Raw genomic sequence first — 21,125 nt, 5'->3', positions numbered from 1 at the left:
AAGCCTCGTGCGCATAGCTACTGGAGAGATGTAATATAATGCAAAGGATCTGATGATTGACAGATGTCCATATAACTCGAATCGAGCGAAACTAACGGTAGCGGCTGCTCTTTTCGAAGCTTTCGATTGATCTTCGAGCATCGTAACAACGAAGTAACAGGCATTATCGAAACGCTCCTATTTCTTGGAAATAATGCAGTATTACTTAATTTGAAACTAAATTCGACATGAGCTGCCTCTGAAAAATACAGGTTTGCAATTCGACAATTGCACCATGTAGGTCTAGATTTCTTAGACGTCTTCTGCTTACTGCAGGTTTACAATTTTTTTCGTTCACGTTGTATGCATGATTCACCAGCATCAGTATCTTAATCAGTTCCCTTCTACTATTGTCCTTCAGTTTTAAGAGGCGCTCACTTTGTCGGGAGCAAGAATAATTCGATTCATTTGGGATACCCCACATTCAAAGGGTGTACATACGAAATCGTATGTGCTTCTGCTATCTTTGCGCGGTTATCATTTCGTAAATAAGAATTTGCTAACCTAAACATCTATATTCGCCAGGATAGGAAAAGCACTAATAGTCCCCACCATAGAATACATGCAAGCCATTCACTATGCTTGCCATGTTACAACACAGTTCGTCTGTGCTTATCTCTTAGTTCACTCATATTTTTTGTTTGGCCTCACCTAACACCTTTTGTAGGGCGACTTTTACCATACATCTGGCGTTCATACTCAAATATATTGCAAAGACGCAGCCACTGAGCAATAAGCAGTTGCCAGCCATGGCACACTACAGGGTACCATATCATGCTAAACTAACTTGTACAAAAGTAGAACATCCGCCTTCTTCGCATACATAGGATCAAAGAATCTATTTAAAATCCACAGTTAATAAAAAAAAAAAAAAAAAAAAAAAAAAACAGCTCGTAATGATCCTAAAAACTGCGGTTTTTTTTTTGCGACACACAACTCAAGGGAGTTAAAGCCGCGACTATTCACATACTGCACTGTTCCAGATTGTAAAGAACTGTAATGACATCTTGTAATGCTGCCATGCTTGTAATGGCTATAATGTTTAACTCATTTTGTGCTTTTCTTTAGGCATCTCCAGCTTTTACAAACTAATTTGGAGAGGTAAACAATTCCGCAAGGTAGGTTCAGATAGTTCCAGTTCAAAGAAGCCAATTAGAAGCTGCCTTATCAAGGAGCTAATATAGTGTCCACCTTATCAATTTAAATCGGTGTGCCATATGGTGTCTGCTTTGAAGTGGCGTACAGAAGAGCCCTAGATTATGTCTTTTCTAGATGAAACCTTGAGAGCAGGTAGATCTGACAAGGTGGAACCACGGGTTCTTGCCTGGGCTGTGATACTTGACCATTCATATCTGTATGTACTCTATGCATTGAGGAATGGGCAGCAAGGCCACAAATACCTGTTGAATCACACAATAGTCTTTGCTAAATAGCGGAACTTAATTTCGTTTTCGTATTACCCTACGGAAACTGGTGGCCGCCCTCGCGCTCTTTCATCACCTAAAGCGGCCTTGAACTGCCTGAGGATACTGAGAAGGAAATCGGGTTTCCGGTTTTACGAAGATGTTCAGCTTTTCGGTATCCGATGGCAGCTGGCTATGCCGCAGTGATTTCCACTCTAAGACACCACTGAACCTCCCGCAGATCGCAGTCCTGTGAGTCGCCAATTTCGACAAGGGGGGAAGTATGAAAGTCGAAGGATCTCAAGGCTCGACGTTTCTGCCCACTGCAGATCCTTTCTTTCTTGCTAAGGTAGTTATCGCTTTTTCCCTGCTGTTTCTTAATCCTGCCACCCAAGACCAGTATTGAGGGAATAAGTAGTACAGGCCGCACACCTTTTACCACCAACCAACCTCCTCTTCGCCGGTGGGACTTCCAAGACGACAAATTCACTCCTTTTTTTGCTCTTTTCGGTTGTAGATTTTTCCTATTTTCTACTTGGCCATTTTGAACCTAGCTATTTGCCAACTTTAATTCACCGCGATATTTCATAACCTCTTACTAATATGCCCTACTTAAAAGCTTTCGAGATCAATGAAGGAGCCTCTTTGTCCCTTGTTGATCATAAACTGGTACTAAGTTGCTGTTACTGCTGCTTGTACTGCTTGACCTTCAGGATACTTTGTCGCCAGTGGTTTTTTCGTCAAGCCCTAGTTAGGCTTGGTAGTATTAGCGCAATTTGCAGAATTTTACCATCCGTCTGTATTGTATAACGCTGTCATTCGTTTCGGTCTGTCATTTCTGTGTTACTAAGATCTATACTTTTGATCTACGCGAGATACTTCATGGCCTTTCAATCTCGCGTCTATTGCGATCCGTGTACGCTACACATCGCTTTGAAATCCTATGGCTAGGTTGGTTGGCCGTTCTGTTTTCTGCAGTGGTAACCAGAATCGATTTTTTGTTTCTTTTTTTATGAGAAAAATAATGAATACCTCACCTTCAATATGTATATAAGACGTTTCTATAAATGTTATAGCAGGTCTAGGATTCTAAGTAGTGAATTCTTTTTGGTCCCAAGGACATTCGTACTCTTGTTTTTCGATATAGGATTCTGTTCACTTATCGGTAAAATCTTGTGTCGCCAGCGTCAGTAATGTCAGCTGCTTGAAGCTGGTAATGCACGTTACGTCCCACTGACACCAGAAAATTATTAGCTTTAAGTACCACTGGCTATAGATCGCTTCTTTTAAAAAGCTAAAACGCTTAAACGGCGGGTAGGTAAATACATCGAAGCACTTAAATAAGTCTAAACAGGCAATAGAAAACGAACCACCAACTCCTCATCATGCATCGACTTCACCAGATGCTAATTTAGCGTAAGCACGCTCTTCATTTGTAGTCTTCCATGAATGAATCTCTATGAGCGACAATTGTTGATACTCACGTATCGTTAAATGCAAATCTGTTCGGGGACGTAGCCCAACAGTAGCCACCATTCCAATACCTCAAGTCGCCACTGCCGAACGAGTATGCAATAGTCATGTATAAGCAAAGAAGATTGCTCTGTTCAAAAGGAGGGCAGTTGTTAAAAATAGCAGCAGTAAAAGTATATATGAGAGAGACTATATCTGAGGTACGATTTTCTGGAACGTCGAAGAGATAAATAGTTATTATATTCATATAGTTACGGTATATATTCGGTTCGTCGATTTCCTATTAAGAGAACTGCTAGCGCCGCTGGACACTCGATTGGAACTCACTTCACCTGAGTTACCTGGCAGCAGATCCTGTCCACGGTAGCATAACAACTGCGTTATATGCCCCTGTGACCACTGCACTGACAGGCAGTTTTTAAATGAGGAAGCGCACGAGGATGAGCTTTCAACATATTGAAACAATCTTTCATGGAAGACAAGATAACACTGCAATGTGCACGCAAGTGTACCATATATATCTCTACGCGAAAACCAAATAACGTAGTAGTTTCCAAATCTCAGCCTATAGAGCATATTTAAGTCAAACGGCGTGCTGGGAGTTTACTAGATCTAATGCCAGCATCTAGTCTAATTTCGCGAACCGTTGATTTCGACCATTAAAAATACTACAAAATAAGCTATTAGCCAAAAACAAAACACAAGGTGAGCCAGCAGATATGAATTTATAGTAAGGATAGTTCTCCTTAAAGAAATCATAACGTCATCTCGACCTAGATGTCACTATCCACTAGTTATTTTACGTTATTATTATTATCCTGTATAGGTTTTCAGTTATCTTTTTTTTCTTACAAGTGTGCATTCACTTGTGGTACCGGTCTATCCAAAGCAGTAATCGTCCATTTTCTTCTTGCTCGTTTTTGTCGACGACTCCTGCTTCTTGCCTGCTTCTATCCTTACAGATACCTCGTCGCGGCTCGATGACCTCCTTTGGGCCTTACTGTGTGAACACCGATGCCATCCTTTCACAGCCTAGTGTTGGCGCTGTTACTGCTGGAGGCGCCACGCGTTGTCTTTGTGCCCATCCTGCGCCAGCATCCCAACCGCCCATAACAGCCTACGCGTCACGCTACTTTCTGCAGAGCGACCGGGACCGAAGTATTTATCACAACCATAAGCACGGCCATCAGTGTCTCTGTTACCATTCCGTCTACAACCGGAACAGACGACAGGGCGCCATACACGTAAGTACTATTTCCTCTCTGCAGCAGAGCCCTTACTCATTACCATTGTTTGAGTAAGACGAAAAATATCATACCCCCTATTCTACTTATCCCTAACCCGCGTTGCTCTTACAAAAAAAGAGAGGGCGCTTGTATGAGGGCTCGGCTGTGGACTGATCTTGGTCCAGATCCAGTCGACCACAAGGTGGCGAGAGATCAGCAAAAGGTTGGCCAAAACCACGGTTACCATCTCAGATTGATTGAGAATCCGTTAGAGTATGACACTTTAGACTCTTATCTGCTTGGACGCTCCTTCACGCTAGCTACTAGATAAAGCTATATGAATGGCCTGTCATTGTTAATCGATCCGTATAGCTATACAAAAATGTATACAATACCTTGTCTCGTGCTGATGGCCTGCACAGACGTTAAGTCGGAAAAAGAAATAAGCCATGTTGAAAAAGAAAATTCAATAATCGTTTCATTGTAATTTAGCTTGTAACTGGTAGGTGAGTATATGAACCTCATACCCATAGCCAAAATACGCTTTAGAAAAATAAGGTGCGTTTACAAGAAAAACGAGAATACCAAACAATTCTAGAGCTATTGGCCAAATTTCAACCAAGTCAGCTAAGATTCAACAATACAGCTGTAGGCTGATTAGTTTAACTGTGTGATGCCTCAAAAAAATTGTTCGAGCACGATAGATATGCAACGTACATTGTCTCTGTTCTCCGTTACTTTGTTGCATGGACAGCTAACCGCGAGACCACTGTGGCTGAAGCCCTTTGCATAGGTACGTGGGTCATTATTCTGCGGGTCGACATGTGCGGGTCTGCACACCTTGCGTTTCCTTAACGGATCACACTGTGCATCACTTTACCACCTGCAATGTGTGAAAGTTGTGTTAAAAGAGATATTGTTCACCGTTGACCTTACCGGAATACACTTCAACAGTTCTGCCAGGCGTGATCGCCTTTTGTCGCTCTTTTCCACTTCTTTTACCTGCTTAGAATCCCTTGAGAAAGTAAACTAGAGAAGCTGTGATTTAATTTCCGAAGCAACTCCATACGGTAGACTTGTTCCACTGTAATGATTTGTATTTTGGCTTAGCGAGATATCATGCGGCCACAAGGAAGAGCCGTCGAAGAGGCCGAAATTGCTTCAAAGCTTTGAATAGATAAGCTTCAAAAGATAGTGGGAACGAACGTGTAGGCAATGCCAACCTGGTGGATGGAAGACATGCACTTAGAGCCGCTGTCGCTGTCCTGGACGGAAGCTCTTCATGGGGAAACAGATCTCTCGTGCTTTCGCGGGGCATCAAGTAGATCAGACCTGGCAATTGACAGCAACGTCGTCGTGCTACAGAGAAAGCCCAGACGTCATGTTGTTGTGACGTGCACTTCCTAAGCTATTTCTTAAGCAGCGGTGCCAAGCCTCCATCCATCCATCCGTTTCGTCTTCTTCACACTATGGTGGACACTAGACGCAACACGAACGAACTTGGCGGTGTATATTCGTCCGATGGACTGTCTTCAAAATGCCGCGCCCGCTGCCATTTGTAATCTGCTATACATGGGTACCAGAAAGTCAAGTGCGCCTCCTTCCATCATGTCACTGTACATATCGCAGCAACCGCCTTTCCCTCACCTGCGTTTCTATACGCCAATGATCATTGCGTCAGTTGCAACAGATACAATAGGTACTATTTAGCTGAGAAAGCCTAATCGGGTACTTAACATTACAGTTTGCTCTATAGCGACGTTAAATCAGGCCGGCAAGGGAAGCCGCCTTCCCGATGTTGCTAGACAGCGCACAATGTTATCTGACGCATGCGGTGTTTATCTAAAAACAAATACGGGTCTAACATTACGTCGTTCATAATTACAAATGCCGCAACATCAGATATTACCTTACCGCTAGCTGCTATATATATATATATATGATCAGCTGGTAAAGATACCACTGGTGTGTGTGTTTTATTACATGCGTTTTGATTTACCCATTAAGCTACCGTAGAAATTTCTATTATCATAGCACGAATATATATTATATAATAGCATGAAGGTTTCTGGTATACGTTTCCGTACTCTAGACGGATGACTAACTATCTCTTCGTTATCCTATTTCGGTAATTGTACAAAATATATAGCAAGTAGAATGAATGTTAAAAAGCAGATGAACGATGTCATTTTAGATCATTTTGATGTCCGTAGTTAAATCATTGTTATTGCTCCTATAAAATATCCTCTTCGAACTTTCAATTCCACCTGTGACAGATTTATACTATGTCCCGAATACCCACTGCATTTGAATTTGATTTACATTGATTTACTACAGTACATCTACGTGGCCCGTGCAATGGTGCGTGAACACGTTCCTATAACAGAAATCTAAAATCTGCTTTATTTATTTAGTAGGCGTATAAACGCATGTATCTTCCATTTGACCGGCGTGAGCCTTAGGTGGCACGGATATGGTCTTCTTCCAAATTGCATATTATTTATCGAATTTTCATCGTCCCCGATCTTTGCTTCATTGTCGCAATCAAGCTAGCTTCAGCTGTATGAATATTGGTGGCCTGAAGGCCATTGAGTGCACAGGCTGTTCTGTTGTGAGATCATGCGTGCGCATGTACAAACACCAGGGGCGCAGAGAAAAAGAACAAAGAACGCCATAAAGAGGCAAAAAGCACGGAAGAAACTCCATATCGTTTAACTGGTCAGATAGAACTTCATTCGTCTAGGACGGGCTGCTGTTAGTGACACGCCCTGCGCACATAGAGCATTGGAATCACGGTGAAACTTCTCGGGTAAAAACATTCCACCTGGTCACATTATTGCCTTATCTGTTAGGTAGATCCGTGGACTAAGAAGAGACCAGACAACTCTGGACCAGGCTGGCTTGCGAGCGAGTGGACGATCTAATCGTTAGTTCATTGCGGACAAGGGGTTTGGGTTATCACTTGGTGCTTGCGTACTCGTCAGCCAGACTTGCTTTGCGACCCACCTTTGCCAGTGTTCCGTGTGTCACGAACAAACGAACGTACATTAGTAAATGGTGCATGCATAGGGGAGGTGACTGATGGCGGGCCGGGTCAAGGGGCTCCCACAACTGCAGGTAGGTTAACAGACGTCAAGTATATATTAAGAATGAATTGTTAATTGGTAGGCGTCGAGTTGGCATGTGAATGTAATTAAAAACAAAAAAAAAAGGTTGTGAGGGAAGGTCATTGCAAAAAAAAGAAAACCGATATCATACATTTTTTGTCTTTTGTATGCGCATAAACGGAGCGCTATTAGACGATTAATCCGAATGAAAAAGAATATTAAACGGATCAAATAGCGGAGCCCATATCATAGGGTATACAAGGCCCAGATTCTGTAAATAACGCACTCGAAGAAAAGAGCTAAATGGAAAGGAGACTGGTGATGATAGTTAGTAGTTCAACGAAGACAAAATGACCCAGGGAATACGAAACTATAGAAATATGATCCTTATTATCAGGTCCCAATGACAAGATTACCCGTATTTACTAAACTTCTGTTTAACTAAACAACAATTTGCCTCACGAGACATTTATTTTTAAACTCCCGGAGGTGTGATATTAAGTATACATTAATATATATACAATAATATATATATATATACAAATGCGTTTAACTAGTGGAAAGAATAACGTAATTGCAATAAATGCGATAAGTAAGATTTTATATTTACTTTGTAATGATTCTTGGTTTTTGTCCATTTTCTAATTATTATTTCCATTGCTACGTAAACTTTTCCGTGATGCCCTTCAAGTCCGTGGCATGAGTCCCTTACGTACAATACAGAGCGGCTTCAATCGTAAAGAAATGTTTCAATTTGGCGAACGGCGAGTCCAATGCGTTATCCTAGAAGCATAGACCAACATTTCCAACCATCCCCAATATCATGAAAAAGTAGCAAAGGGCAATATTAAGGAAAGGAATAGCATAGTTCCTGACCTTCTGTACCAGCAATCCCGGCCTGTGAAGTAGCTGGTATTTGAACACACAATAAAGTAAGAAAAAGTTTAAATGTACGCCTTGCGTCAATCTTTCTACCACAATGCCCGTTTTTACACTTCGCTATACCTATTCGTCTTCAATTATGTAAAAATGCTTTACTTGAGTGCAATATTCCTGTTTATACTTAGTAGCTCCTTAATTTCCGGGCCCAACTTTTTCTAATTACCTTTCATCATGAAACAGCTACCCCACTCCCCCAGACGCACTACCGTGCAGAGACCAATATCGCCGACCATAAACTATACATAATCCGTTAAAGTACGATAACCATTTTATCGCCCTGTTCGGATTTTATCTTTGAGAAGCACAGCTTTTGTGTGTAGGTTCTGAAGTTAAAACAAAGAATAGACTAGTAGAGAGGAGAGACTACACTCCGACATAACCTTTTCCATAATACTGCACCCACCATAATAGCTCGACCCCCTTTGTATCCAAGCCTTGTTCTCTCTTCGTCGCACTGTAACCTATTTCCTATGGCTACCCTGGAGGTGCCTTGCTCGACAAGCCTTTTCCCAATCGTCTCTTGTTTTGAAGCAATGCACGCAAATTAAGCATTTTGTACCATTCATAAGTTAAAAACTATGTTCATATTTGAACTACCTCTCTGTAACATGAATAGTTTGAAAATAAAAATCATTTGTAAAAACAGAGCGGCCTCTTAGTTCGTCAACTAATGTTGTCCGTTGATTTGAAACAAGCTCATGCCGCTAATTACAATGAATGATCGTATCATTCTTTATCTCCTATCTTAATTCAATCTAAACGATGTAACCTCCTGGAGCCAATTAAGGCTCTTTTCAAACGCAACGCAAATAGGGGACCTGCAAGTGATGCTATTAATCTTATCAAATAAGATCACCATTAAACTGACCGCTCAATTCGTGTCATAATATGAAGGCTATACCCTCACTTCCTTCAGTGGATTGTGCAATGATATAATAGGCCACCAAAACCCTAACAGGGCTCGAAGCTGTTTTCCTAACTTTCAAGTGTCTATAGGTCGAGCTAGACAGCAAGCGGATGTATAGGCAAACATTCAATACGTTTATGCTCGTAGATATACTGAGCTAAAAAAAGATGAAATAAAAATACTAATGTCCATTACATGTGCAGGCATTTTCAATGATAAACCTCACCGGAATATAGCTACAGTCTCATTGAATGAGAACTTGGTTGTCCTGATATGTACCAATACCTTCAAATGGCAAAAAAGGACGTAGACTGACCATCAGAGAATCTATTAACGTGCAGTTTAATATGAAATATGCGGGCGAACAGATTAAAAGTGGAATACGTTGTCTGAGAGATCCGATAGATACAGTGACCGTGAGTAAAGGCATTTCCGCAAGTTACTATTGAAAGGTTGAAATGTTAGTTTGTAAATGGTATTTAGTTTTTATATTTCAAGATGGCAACAAAGTTCTCTGGCAAATATGCATTATTCCAAAAAGCTTAGCGAGCTGCCAACTCGTCTCGTTGTGGGACTCCGGCCATAACCTAAACCGAATGTTATTAGTTCAGATCCAAAGCCAGCAGCTCGTGCAATATTTATCCAGAGTGTAAATGAACGCAGCCTTTTTCGAAACAGATTTGTATTTTTCCAATTTTAAAAGCTCTCTTCTCAATCTAAACGATTCGTTTCAAATTGCCATTCTCGCGCACAGGCTTCAATGTCCTTATTTTCCTTCCTACAATCTTCAAAAGCACCGCTCTTCATTATTTAGACGGTTCTTTCATTCAGCAGCGTATCTACTAACGGTAATAGATTTTAATAAACTTCTAGCCCGTTTGCAAGCGGTCTTTAATTCGTCTTAAACAAATTTCACTGCCGCTTGCGAATAACTTCCCCATCGTTCAATATTCTATGCCTTAAAAGCCTTCAGACAAATCTGTTGATCACATAAAATCCATCTTTGGTCGGCCTTGAAAAGTGCATTTAACTTATCCCTATCCTCTCTGGTTGCCATCACAACGAAACAGTCGATTGATGGTACTGGATGCACCGAACAACGTCAAAATATCAAGCAAATAGGGTCTTTATAAAACCTTCTGGCTCAACATTAAGCGACTTACTAATGGAAATTCCCTATCTTGGACCCAGACGATTCAAACGATTTCTGAAGGCAAATGTTGGATGCTAGACCCTTGCTCCAATTACTTTCACGTACAATATCTATTTAAGTTATATGGTCGCAATCGTACATATCATATATGGAACGCGCATCCAGCGCACCCTGGGCGTAGGCAAATATACACGGGGACCCGGCAGATGTCTGCTTCCTAGCTGCGCCACTTGAAGACCAAGCGATCTCATTTCCGGCTCAACGGGTCATCGACGGTTGAAACAAAAGAACGAACGTCTTCAGTCTCCCTCAAGCTTGTTTGCTTTCCTTGTCAGATTGGATGATCTTTTTCTACTTTCAGCCAAAATTAGTAGTTTACAATATATATATATGTGTGTGTGTCTGTGTGTATAGTAGAACTTAGATCTGGGCGCCGGTTGATTGGTCCTGTTACATCCTGAAGTCGGCAGCTGACGCTAGCCCGGCTGTTTTTAACGGAAAGGACGTGCATGAGTGCAAAACGAATAGAGCGCTCTTTCACGTCCTCTATGACCACTGCAGTAGCTGCGAGACGACACAAACCGCATCTCTTTTTTACTGAATCGAAAGACGGACATTATTTTACCGAATGTCAACAATTGTATACACTGGATTGCAGATACTGTAAAGCTAACAGGCTTTTGGCAGCCAAAAAGCTGTGCTTGGCCTGCCTGTCAAGACAAACGCTTGAAGTGACACCATCGGCATGACATATCGTACTTTTAGTGACGTGCCTCTATCGGCTCGCCAGTTCAGTGCCAAGAGAGACACTGCTTCCACACAAATATGACTGTACTATATGTTACGGTTGTAGTATTAAAATTTCGACAGTTTAGGAATGGGTAAGGTACGGTGGAGCCTCAGAAGCGATACTTCCTTCAGGGCTCAAGGCTCTGTCATAAGGCTGATCCCGCTCATATTTGGCCAGTGAGCTCGTTTTATAACTGTGAATATCTATCGCCCCAAAGCGGAAATCCCACTTTTGACACAGTCGTTTTTTATAGCCGCTTCTTCAGGCTAGTCCTCGAATGATCGCAATCGTCGATCGCACTCGTGGAACGCCTTTGCCAATATCGTCAAAGCGGCTTGTTTCTGCTGTACAACGATGTCGTTTGAATCGTCTTATCAAGGCACAAGGAACACAACGTAATACTCGCTAGCGTGTTTAGACGTCTCATTATCTAGGACGGCTTGCTACTGAGTGAATGGGTTGAGTGAGCAGGTCGAGCGAAGTACAGGACTTTGTGGGCGCCCGTTACGGGACTTTCTCAGGTATCGATTTCCGAAGGCATTCCTCACATGCGCAAGAAACCACACAGCGTGTACACAATCAGTTGCTGAACGCCTGACAAAGAAAGCTGCAACGAAAAAAAGTTAACGTAAAAGACGCAGACATACGGACAGGAACTCGTTCAAACATCGATTTTGAGACAATGGCGGGACCAGCATTACGGTTCAAGCGTAGCTAAATTCGAAATCTGCAGCTCTTTCTCTTTGTATCACAGGGAAAGTGGAATCAATTAAACCAGTTTTATTATTAAAGTTCGGCAATGCAATCGTGCTCGTCGTGATCGTAGCTATAACGCTGCGTAGCGCTTTAAAGCGTTCGTTGTTTCGTAAACGGGAAAAATGAAACGATGTGTACTAATGCTGTCAAGTGATCACCATTATTAATATATGCTTATTTGATTTGTGATATGCGCCTTGTAGCTCGAAGTTCTACCATCGCTGTTTGTCGTTTCTTTTGAGAGAGCGAGTGTACCGCTGCATCAGTGAACGAGCAGAAAACAGAGTTTCTCCATGAAGTTGTATATTGTAAATGGCTAGAGCTTTCCTATGTTTTCTTTGAGAGTGCTCTTGAAAGGTTGAAAGGGGTGGAGGATCCTTTGACAGGCAGTGATACAAAGATCCTAGAGTAGGCTCGGATGCCTTATGGACGTTAAGTGACTGAAACAAACCGACTAGAAACGGCGGTAGTAGGCCAGACCATACGCACTACCAAAAGCAGTAACAATGATGAGCATCTAACACGCATTTCTAAATAGATCATGATCATTAATAGAACGGTCAGTTGGATACGGTGAAATACAGCTTCGCTTTTTGAGGCCTAAAAAGTGTTAATTTTCTATAGCGGCTTAATTCGACAATGCGTTCTTGGACTGACCCAGACGATTACGCTATCGGTTTTTTGAGAATGGGGAATCAGCTTACCAGTACGAATAGGTGACACTTACAGATACTTTAATTTCTCATCGTAATTATGTAGCTAAATATTGACCCCTTTCCAGCTTATGTTTTAAAATTTTCACTAACACCTATAAATTAACAAGTTGTATACGATGGTCATCTGACTGTGTCGAACTTTCCAGACGATTAGCAAATACTGCTTTCTGATTGATTTAGTGTATAGTCTGCGTTCTGGAATAAGAGTATGATGACCTTTTTCCTGCTTTGTGTATTTCGTCAAATGTGCCGTAGAAGATCGCAGAAGCCTTACACTAGAGGAGGGTACACTAGGCCAAAAGGGGATGAGCAAAGGAGGGGTTTACTGTTTTGCGGAAGGTCAGCGATGCCAAAGACGGCCCCGTAAACGCCTCGAAGGAATTTGCAAACAGATAGCGGGTTATACCGAAACGATTTGGCTTGCCAGCGCACAAAAGTGGTCATTAAGTTTCTGTAGACCATCGAAGCGGCGGGCAAAACGGCTTACACGAACATTGACACGACCGAACAGTTGGAACAACGATGCTGGTTAATGCGCCGGCATATGACGTAACAGTAGCGTGCACCGTAAGTATTCCGTTTAAAAATTAGCGCACAAGTTGCTTACGATATTCTCAAGTTTGGACAGAGTGAATGAATATTTACTTTAGTGTCGACGTGATTGGCTAGTTAGATTTTGCAGACTATTTAATAGATAGAACAATTATAGTACATTGTACAGAAGATATGCTCACCTTACGGGTAAGTCATCGTCGTAGAGTGAAGTCTGCCATTCTTAGTTCTTCGTGAGAGTAGATACGATGCGGTGCCAATAAACAGTAATGAACAACTGAAATCACAAAAAGTGTGAGAAAGTAAGTAAGATTTTGATTATGTTCGGACAAGTTGAAAACACGACTATAAATGTCTTAACAAACGCTTTCTTTTTTTATGTGTATATATATATATATATGCGTTATAAGACTGGTATTATTGTAGGTGTTCAACTTTTCTCTTCAACTAACAGTCTACCTATATTATGACTAAACTCACCCGTGCAGTCTGCATACAACTTAATAATTTGAGCTGTTACGTCTGTTCTTGCGACGTTAAAGTTCAGTCGGTTATTTTTATTTTCCGATTCAAGTCTACCGTTCGAAAGTATTTCACTAATCAAAAAATATCTGCGTCTGGAGTGTGGAATTCATTTAGAGAGTAGCGCAGAACCACATTGCCGTTCGAAGCATGTAATTATGGTAAATGAGTTCTCTGTAAGTTATATTTAGTAAGTACCTTTGAACAGTGCAGCAGGTATTCGGTTGACTATGAATCAACGAACAAATGCTTCAGGAAACGATGAAGTGGCCGTTTACCTCTCTAGCGGGTTCGGTGATATACCTAAAAATGAAAATGACTTGAAAATTTAGGAATCGTTCATCTTAAGCATCTCATTGGGGTCGCTAGCTTTACGCCAGGTACTATGTCCTGGTTAGAGCTAACCAAAAAAAAGGCAAACTTTGTCAGCGTTTGTCACCCTCTGTTCGACTAAGGTCATCCAACATCTGACAACTAGGAAGTTTATTGCATTTCATTTTCGTATAGTTCTTCGTCCATACACTTTCTCCACATAAAACAACCCAGCTTTTGACAAGCTGCCTCAAAGGTGTCTTTCAGAATAAGGTCCTACTGTGTTCCTGTATTGGTGCTACATAGCATTGTCGCTTGTATGTACAAAAAAAGTCATTCGTTTAACCGTCACCCGTTGGCTTGCTGTTTTGTGTACCTTCTTTAGGTAGCTCCCGCACTCACACCTACACCTTTCAGCACGCATTTACCGGCTTGACCTAAAATAGGTACGTTGTGCAATGACCTGACGGTAACTCGGCTAGACGCATCGTGGAACAGTTGAATAGCATCTTCCTAGGCAGTCGAAAGCATCCTGGACATGTTACGGGTTTGCAAAACCTGACTTGCTTTCCTGGGAGTAAAGTGATACCGGGGCTTCAGGCAGCTTCACTAGGCTTGTAGGTTAGGTTGAGGCCCAGGCGGCCGTGTCGTTTGTCCTCACCTCCCTCTGCCTCCCAGAACCAAGGAAAGCAAGGACTCAGCAAGCACAAGCCGGCTAGGGAATAGGGGACGTCCGATATGGCCTGCGAGGCTCTGCGACGCCGTTTATAGGCCCGTCGGGTATCGTGAACAAGGTAATCTTATTGCTTCCAATTGAGACAGATACCGAAGGCGAGTTCGTGTGTCCCTATCGTTCCATGGTTGGATGCCATCCCGACAACCGTTTCGTCCCGAGCCCGACTAAGCTGACGAACCTAAGTCCAACAAGGATACTTTTGAGTGCACACGACCCGCTTACATTGCGATGTAAGACTGCATCCACTGGAGCTTTAATCTTAAAACATCTAGTAATTAATGAATGCAGCCACTCACGCACTCCGACGTTATATAAATATATACATCAAGTAGAAAAACACGAAAACGGCAAACTTCGGTGTCGTAAATTGAACGCAGTACGACCGTGGTCGTATAGGAAAACGCCTGTCATTTTGTTACGTTTTTGTCTAGCCCCTTTCGCCTTATCTACATTGGAAAAGTTTTGGGCAAGTTTTGATGTTACCGTTGATCTTTCGCAAACATACAGGCCCAGAGTTTTGACTTTACGATAATGTGGGAACAAATTCCAAAGGCCGGCTACCGAACGAGACTCTTAGATTGCTAGATATAGAGACTACTCTATGTCATTGTGCTGGTGAATACTTGAGTGCATGTACGTAACAGTAGCAAGTGCAAGGGAGCGGCAGATCGCGGTTCATTGTGTCTCGGTCTCTGTATCGGATACGTATTGAAGGTCATCCATTGGTCGGTTCTCAGCCACAGCCGGGCCCCATCACGTACGATCCTATGCCGCATAAGAACAAACTGCACGATTCGTTCTAAGCACTAACAAGAAGAACCAGGGTGCGAGTACGAGGCAAATAATAATAGTTCGGCACGACGTAGCCAAATGCCAGGGGGAGATAAAGGGCCGAATATCGTCGAAAAAAGAATAGGCACTTCGTGTTACTGTGCTTCGCGAATATGTATGATTGATGTTGAAAAAAGTAAAACTAACCTTTTATGCTTCTTTGACTCACTCATAGCAGAAGAAGAAAGCGGGTATTTGGGTGTATAGAAGCACTTCGTGGAGGCTTTTCGACCTACTCGTTATTTTTTGGTAACGGAAAAGAACTTTTACTGAGATTCTCCTGCCGTATCGATGGCAACCATAATACCGATTCTTCGAGTATGTGGCGTTTTGTACATCGGTGCTGCCAGATTGTTGTATGATAGTTAGCAAGGTCCTCGTAAACCATGGTATAGGAATGCATGATCTTTCGACTGATTTACTCGCCCGTGCTAGATAATGCGCGTACCGCGCACACAGTGCATATTTGCAATTCCTGATTTTATCTCTAATTCGTCTTTGTTTTGTTTCGGTTTTTGGCAGCAAATCCCTTTCTCTCATGGCCAGGCCATTTGTCTGTTGGTCTGTCGCATGCTGCACCATTTGTGCGATGTATCTCCGGCCCTTGGCGACTCCATCGGTCGTCGTTACTCGGCTAAATATTAATGGACGGCGGAATGAGTTGCGAACAAATCGCAGGTCATCGCATGATGAACCATCGACCTCCGATGAAGCGATACTCTACGCGTTCATTACCTCTAGTAATAAAGTGGCTTTTACTGCAGCTTGCAACTGCTTTGGAAGTGACCAACGACTAATAACGCGACAATGCTTCTAGCATGGTTTACATTAGTTGGTATCAGCGTATCGCATCAGTGGGTTTATTCGTGCATGGGAATGAAGCGTTTTATTTCCTCCACTCATTCCTTTAATACGTGAGTTTGGGGGAACACGATGGCCGCCTTCACTTAGCACGATGTCAAGCAAGTCTACCATGCACGTAATGGCCAAACGAGTGTGACTTAGTAAATATTGTTGCTAGTTTATAGTCAGAATAATATGACGATTATATATAGCCTGCTACCTACCGGTTGATTTGTTCAGCGGCTTCCTACGTGCGTCCGGAAACAGTCGTAACCTGGTACTTCTGGACGCGTGAATAACAGCAGTCGCACTAGACGTTCTGGCAGAGTATAACTCGATTCATTCAAGTGAATCGACCGAGCCGATCGCTTATTCTTATCACGGACGCCAGGCACCTCAGATTAGAGGTCAGTGGTGCAGCCGACTACCAAGGATCAGCTTGATAATCTATGAGAAGTGCGGCGAACAGAGCAGTGAAGCAAAGCCACGAAGCTTGGAAAGTGCAGCAACTGAGAGAAAGAAAATAATGGCTTTTTTTACTTTTTCAAATATCCGAGAGTTTTTAGTTGTTCGATTCTCTATGGATATTCCACGAACCTTGGGCCAACGTAGCGTAGTCATACTATGAGAGTTAACGTCATCCTTGAATAACCCTGTTACGGTCTTCCGACAATGAGCGCGGCTGACAAGCAACGGGGCTAAAGTTTGACTCTGGCATTGCTTCTACTCAGGGCTGGCTGCCGAGGATCAAGAGCCATGGACCAAGGAACACTAACACGAACCGGCGCTGTCTGGCTTAGGTCGTAGTCGGGCAAGCCTTTGGCCGATCCAATCGTTCCCCCGCTGGCCTGGTATTTTCCCGTCAGCCTGCGGGCTTCATATGGATAGTAAACACCAAAATCCCATCTCGCTGTGGTCATCTCATCATCAGCAAAAGGAAAACGGGCCAATGGGCTGCCTTCTGTGGATGCATCCAAAGAGGAATCTATGCGTTGCTGAAGCAAGGCTTCTTACTGCTGGCGATGCGGGTAGCAGTGAAGAGCGTAGAAGCAAAAGCCCCTGCAGCTGCAGTAACATAGTCAGTCGTTACTAACAAGCAAGAAGAATGGACACAATCGAGAGCTATCCCGGCTGGACGGCGACTGTGTGCTTCCTATTTGGATCGCATCCCAAATAATGATATCGTCGAGATCCTCCATACGGTGCTCTCATCCTTCCAGCAGCAGCCCTTCTTTTTCGTGCCGGAACTCTCGCTTAAGGCTTGGCGCGCTGAAGGGACTAGTAGTAATAGCGGCAGGTAAGGCGGCACCGACATTGGTAGTAACGGCGAGGTCGACGCATTGCTGAACCCCACGTTCTATCCGGTAGATATTTTCTTCAACCATCGTCAATTTTTCCTTGTACCCCGAGTAGATTGTTTCGCGGAGAGGGGATCCGCTGGTGTGAGTGAGCAGAAGAAGAATACAACTCATTGTCATTTGCGTTAATTACGAAAATTCTGTAAAAATGTTACTGCACGTTCAATATTTTATTGCGACTCTTTGATCTGATCAGATAATCGAGAGTATAAAGGTTTTACACTTGGCAAAAATAGAAATCCAATGGAGCTTTTATCCCTTATAAAGAATATTCGGACAAATAGCCGGCCGGTAATGAATACTTATGGCGAAAAGGTGTTTGAGAAGAAGGTGATCTCAAGTACAGCCATACTGTAGGCGGAAAATAATGTAATAAATGCAACAAGACATATGGGTGAAGCGGCGGCAAGAGCACCGGTTAAATTTTTCCTCATCCAAGAGCGGGTTTTTCGAGCCGTGCGCTCGAACTCAGCACCATGTTAAAGGTTTAGATATTGTTCTACGTATGACCTTTCAGAAATATCACAACTGTTGACGAAAAATGGAAAAATTAACGCAACTTTATATAACCAGCTTAATTTAACTTATTTATTTTTTTTATTTATTATTTAACTTAAAAAAAAACAAAACTGGTTTTATTATCAGTCTTGAAGAGATATTTTTACACAATAACGTAGGAGTTATGTACTGTTCTTAAAACGTGCCAGCTACGTATGATTACAGCATATACTCTAACCGCCTGTTGATTGCTAAAATAAAATTAAATTGAAATTAAGCTATCAATTCGACGAACTCGTTTATGGGGCTATTCTCACTACTCTGCATTTAGCGAAACCTTGTATGTGTCGCTCGAAGATCGGGAGGCAATTTGTGCTCGAGTGTGAGTGTTTCTGCCGAATTCTCAAAATCCGGAAATAGTTTGCAATGAAATTAAGAAGCAGTTTAGCCTGGTTTGTTCTTACTGAGTCAGGAAGTAACTTGAAAAAAAATTATGAATCGAATTTATATAAAATAGAGGCTTTACCTTTGTCCTAAACTCTATGTCCGATAGTTATTGTGAAGCGTTGTAACTAAACTGTTAACGCAACGCCAAGGTGAGCTTATCATCCGTAGGTCGTCACGATAATAGAATAGTCGTATTCTATGCGAGCTCTCCCTCTTTTTGACATCGAGCGCAAAAAATAACCCCACACGAGTACGTATACAGAAGTGACTGTTATAATTAATAGCCCTAAAGATTACATTGTTTAGTAGCGATACAGCAAAATTTCGTTTTGTTGTTGATTCTGGCATTCCATCTTCAGTTTACCGTAATCTGACTGTTTCTTCCTCTATGTCCTTTCCTGTCTTTCATTTCCTATTGCTCCAGGAAAACTGCTGTGAGTCAGGGGAAGTTCGTGCGCGAGCGATTCGCTTCAGAGGGACAACGGACACCAGTGGAGGTAGTCCTGTTCATGACCGAACCAACTCCAGAGATCCGCGCAGCTGTCCTTTGCACCATCGGGAACGTTCCGCTTCTCGAGAGAGAGCCATGCCCGCAGACAATGACAGTTAGCCCCACCAATCGGCCGTTCCGGGCAACTACTACCTAAATGATGCAGCGAACAGGAACCAACAGGACGATAACAGCATCAGTGACCACCTCTACGTTGACGATGACGACGATAGCAACAACAAAAACGGAAACATCAGCAGTAACAACAATGGAGAAATCCACATCTCCCAGTTCCTGGACGGACAAAAAATTCAAGCTTTTGCCAGCACATACAAACTGAATGCTACTGGCCAAATCGAACTTGAATTCGGCGAAAGTACACACCTAATACTAATTCTACCACCGTTTTCACGAGAAACATCACACCGATTTGCCACAGCGCTCGTTATCGCCGTAGCGTAATATCCTCAGTATCTGAAAAGGACGATCCTCAAGGACAGCACGAAAACCAGATCATGGCCACAAATAAGTTGCTTGATAATGAAAACAATAATAATAATAATGATAATAGCGGTAATAAATTGATGTTGCTTGATGTGATGATGACAGTCACAATAATAAAAAGAGAATTTTGACGAAAAAGCCGACCAAACTAAGACCGGCTTATGTGGTCGACACCATTTGCTCAAGACGATCCTGACCACGCGAGCGTAGATACGTTACCACGGCGACAAAAGTATTCATGTGCGCTCAGCTTACGAGGAAGTTGATCCTTGCCTGTAAGATAGCGTTAAGTTGACATTTACCTATTAGGTCTACATGGCTGTGATCGAACGATAACGGAGAAAAGCAAGAAAATCGAGTAAAGGAAACCTAGCTAATTTAACCGTTACAACTGTTGTTTCTGCACAGAACACAGACAGAGGCGCCATAGAGCAAAAAGCGTTGGTGGCGCTGGCATTGATTTTTAGGGGGCGTTCATGGCCGCCATGTGTGTGACACGCTCCTCAGCACTATGCATTATGTAAGCTAATGGTAAAAATAATAATAGCAGGATGTACGTCGTCCACCCAATGACGTACAAAATGGAAAATATGACAGAATCAATATGAAATTAAGAAAAAAAAAATAGAACACTATTGATACTCACGGCAAAGCTAACAATAACTGATGATAACAGTGATTTTAAGGTGAGACCAAAATTAATACTACAGATCTTAACGGCTGCAACCACACGAAAACGTGTCTGACATATTGATGATCATTGAACAGTAATAGTATGATCTATGATTTTCGACCAAATCTATATACAAACAAATGCAGACTGTGTTGCTGAACAAAATCAACAGAATGACATCTTGCGACAAAGGAAAAGGTGAGGAAAAGATTAAAATGCGGTGCGATCGTTTACTTTGCAAAAGATACTACGTTTTTCATGACGAAAGAAATTTAGCTATCGTTGCCAGTTGCTGCAAATGTGCTGGTCCGACACTATAGGTGTCCCTGCGGCTAACATTTTCATCGATCCGTCTCCCTGGCTTCTCTTCTACGGGTAGAAGTTGGTCGCATTTCGTATGTATTAGATAAACATCTATGGCAAAGTAAACTGCATACATGATATAACAGTGCATGCGGAAAGCTAGTGGCTTGCTGACAAGCGGCAACAATCGAAAGGAAAATGTCCACGAGTGGAGAACGAAGGCGGGAGAAAACGTATATGTAACGATATAGGTAATACATCCTATAGAGTGATGAAGAAAGAAAACAACTCATGTAAATGCCTTGCCGAAAATGCGTCATAACGGTAACCTAGCGTCGTTACAAACAGAGAACGTCTGCGCTAATACAAACATTAAAACTAACAATAAAAACAATTATTATAGAATAAGATGGGAAACTAATTTACTTTATGTAAACAACTAATAAATGTCACTAATGGTAATGGTAACGAAGGCATAAACATAGAAGGGTAAATATTACAACACGAAAGCTGGCGAAACAATACCGGACGGCAGGTAAGCTAA

The 21,125-nt window shown here is 42.3% G+C and overlaps 2 protein-coding genes across 6 annotated transcripts in view; one reads left to right on the top strand and one right to left on the bottom strand.

The window, feature by feature from the left end:
* LOC111260504 (protein Njmu-R1) overlaps positions 1 to 5,732 on the bottom strand; it is a 49,217-nt gene extending 43,485 nt beyond the window's left edge. For 3 of the 4 annotated variants that reach the window (XM_022833320.2, XM_022833324.2, XM_022833321.2), the window contains exons 1-2: positions 5,365 to 5,732; positions 4,859 to 5,024 (exon numbers count right to left, since the gene is read on the bottom strand). The gene's annotated coding sequence lies outside the window, so the exon portion shown is untranslated. The other variant, XM_022833322.2, reaches the window with a different exon arrangement.
* On the top strand, positions 3,628 to 20,989 carry LOC111260506 (uncharacterized). 2 transcript variants are annotated; one of them, XR_015311101.1, is made up of 3 exons: positions 3,628 to 4,159; positions 12,768 to 13,079; positions 19,036 to 20,989. XR_015311101.1 is itself a non-coding variant. In XM_022833325.2 (2 exons), the coding sequence occupies exons 1-2, from the start codon at positions 3,896 to 3,898 to the stop codon at positions 19,219 to 19,221; spliced, it is 450 nt and encodes a 149-aa protein (XP_022689060.1). In that variant the 5' UTR covers positions 3,628 to 3,895; the 3' UTR covers positions 19,222 to 20,989. The 2 variants fall into 2 exon arrangements, 1 of the variants encoding a protein (XP_022689060.1); XM_022833325.2 differs by lacking the exon at positions 12,768 to 13,079.
* Positions 20,990 to 21,125: the final 136 nt, after the last annotated feature.

Source organism: Varroa jacobsoni, unplaced genomic scaffold (genome assembly GCF_002532875.2).
Source record: "Varroa jacobsoni isolate VJ856 unplaced genomic scaffold, vjacob_1.0 scaffold_448, whole genome shotgun sequence".
Classification (NCBI taxonomy): Eukaryota; Metazoa; Arthropoda; class Arachnida; order Mesostigmata; family Varroidae; genus Varroa; species Varroa jacobsoni.
Note: the sequence above shows the minus strand (reverse complement) of the source record. Positions and strands in the feature narration are given on the sequence as shown.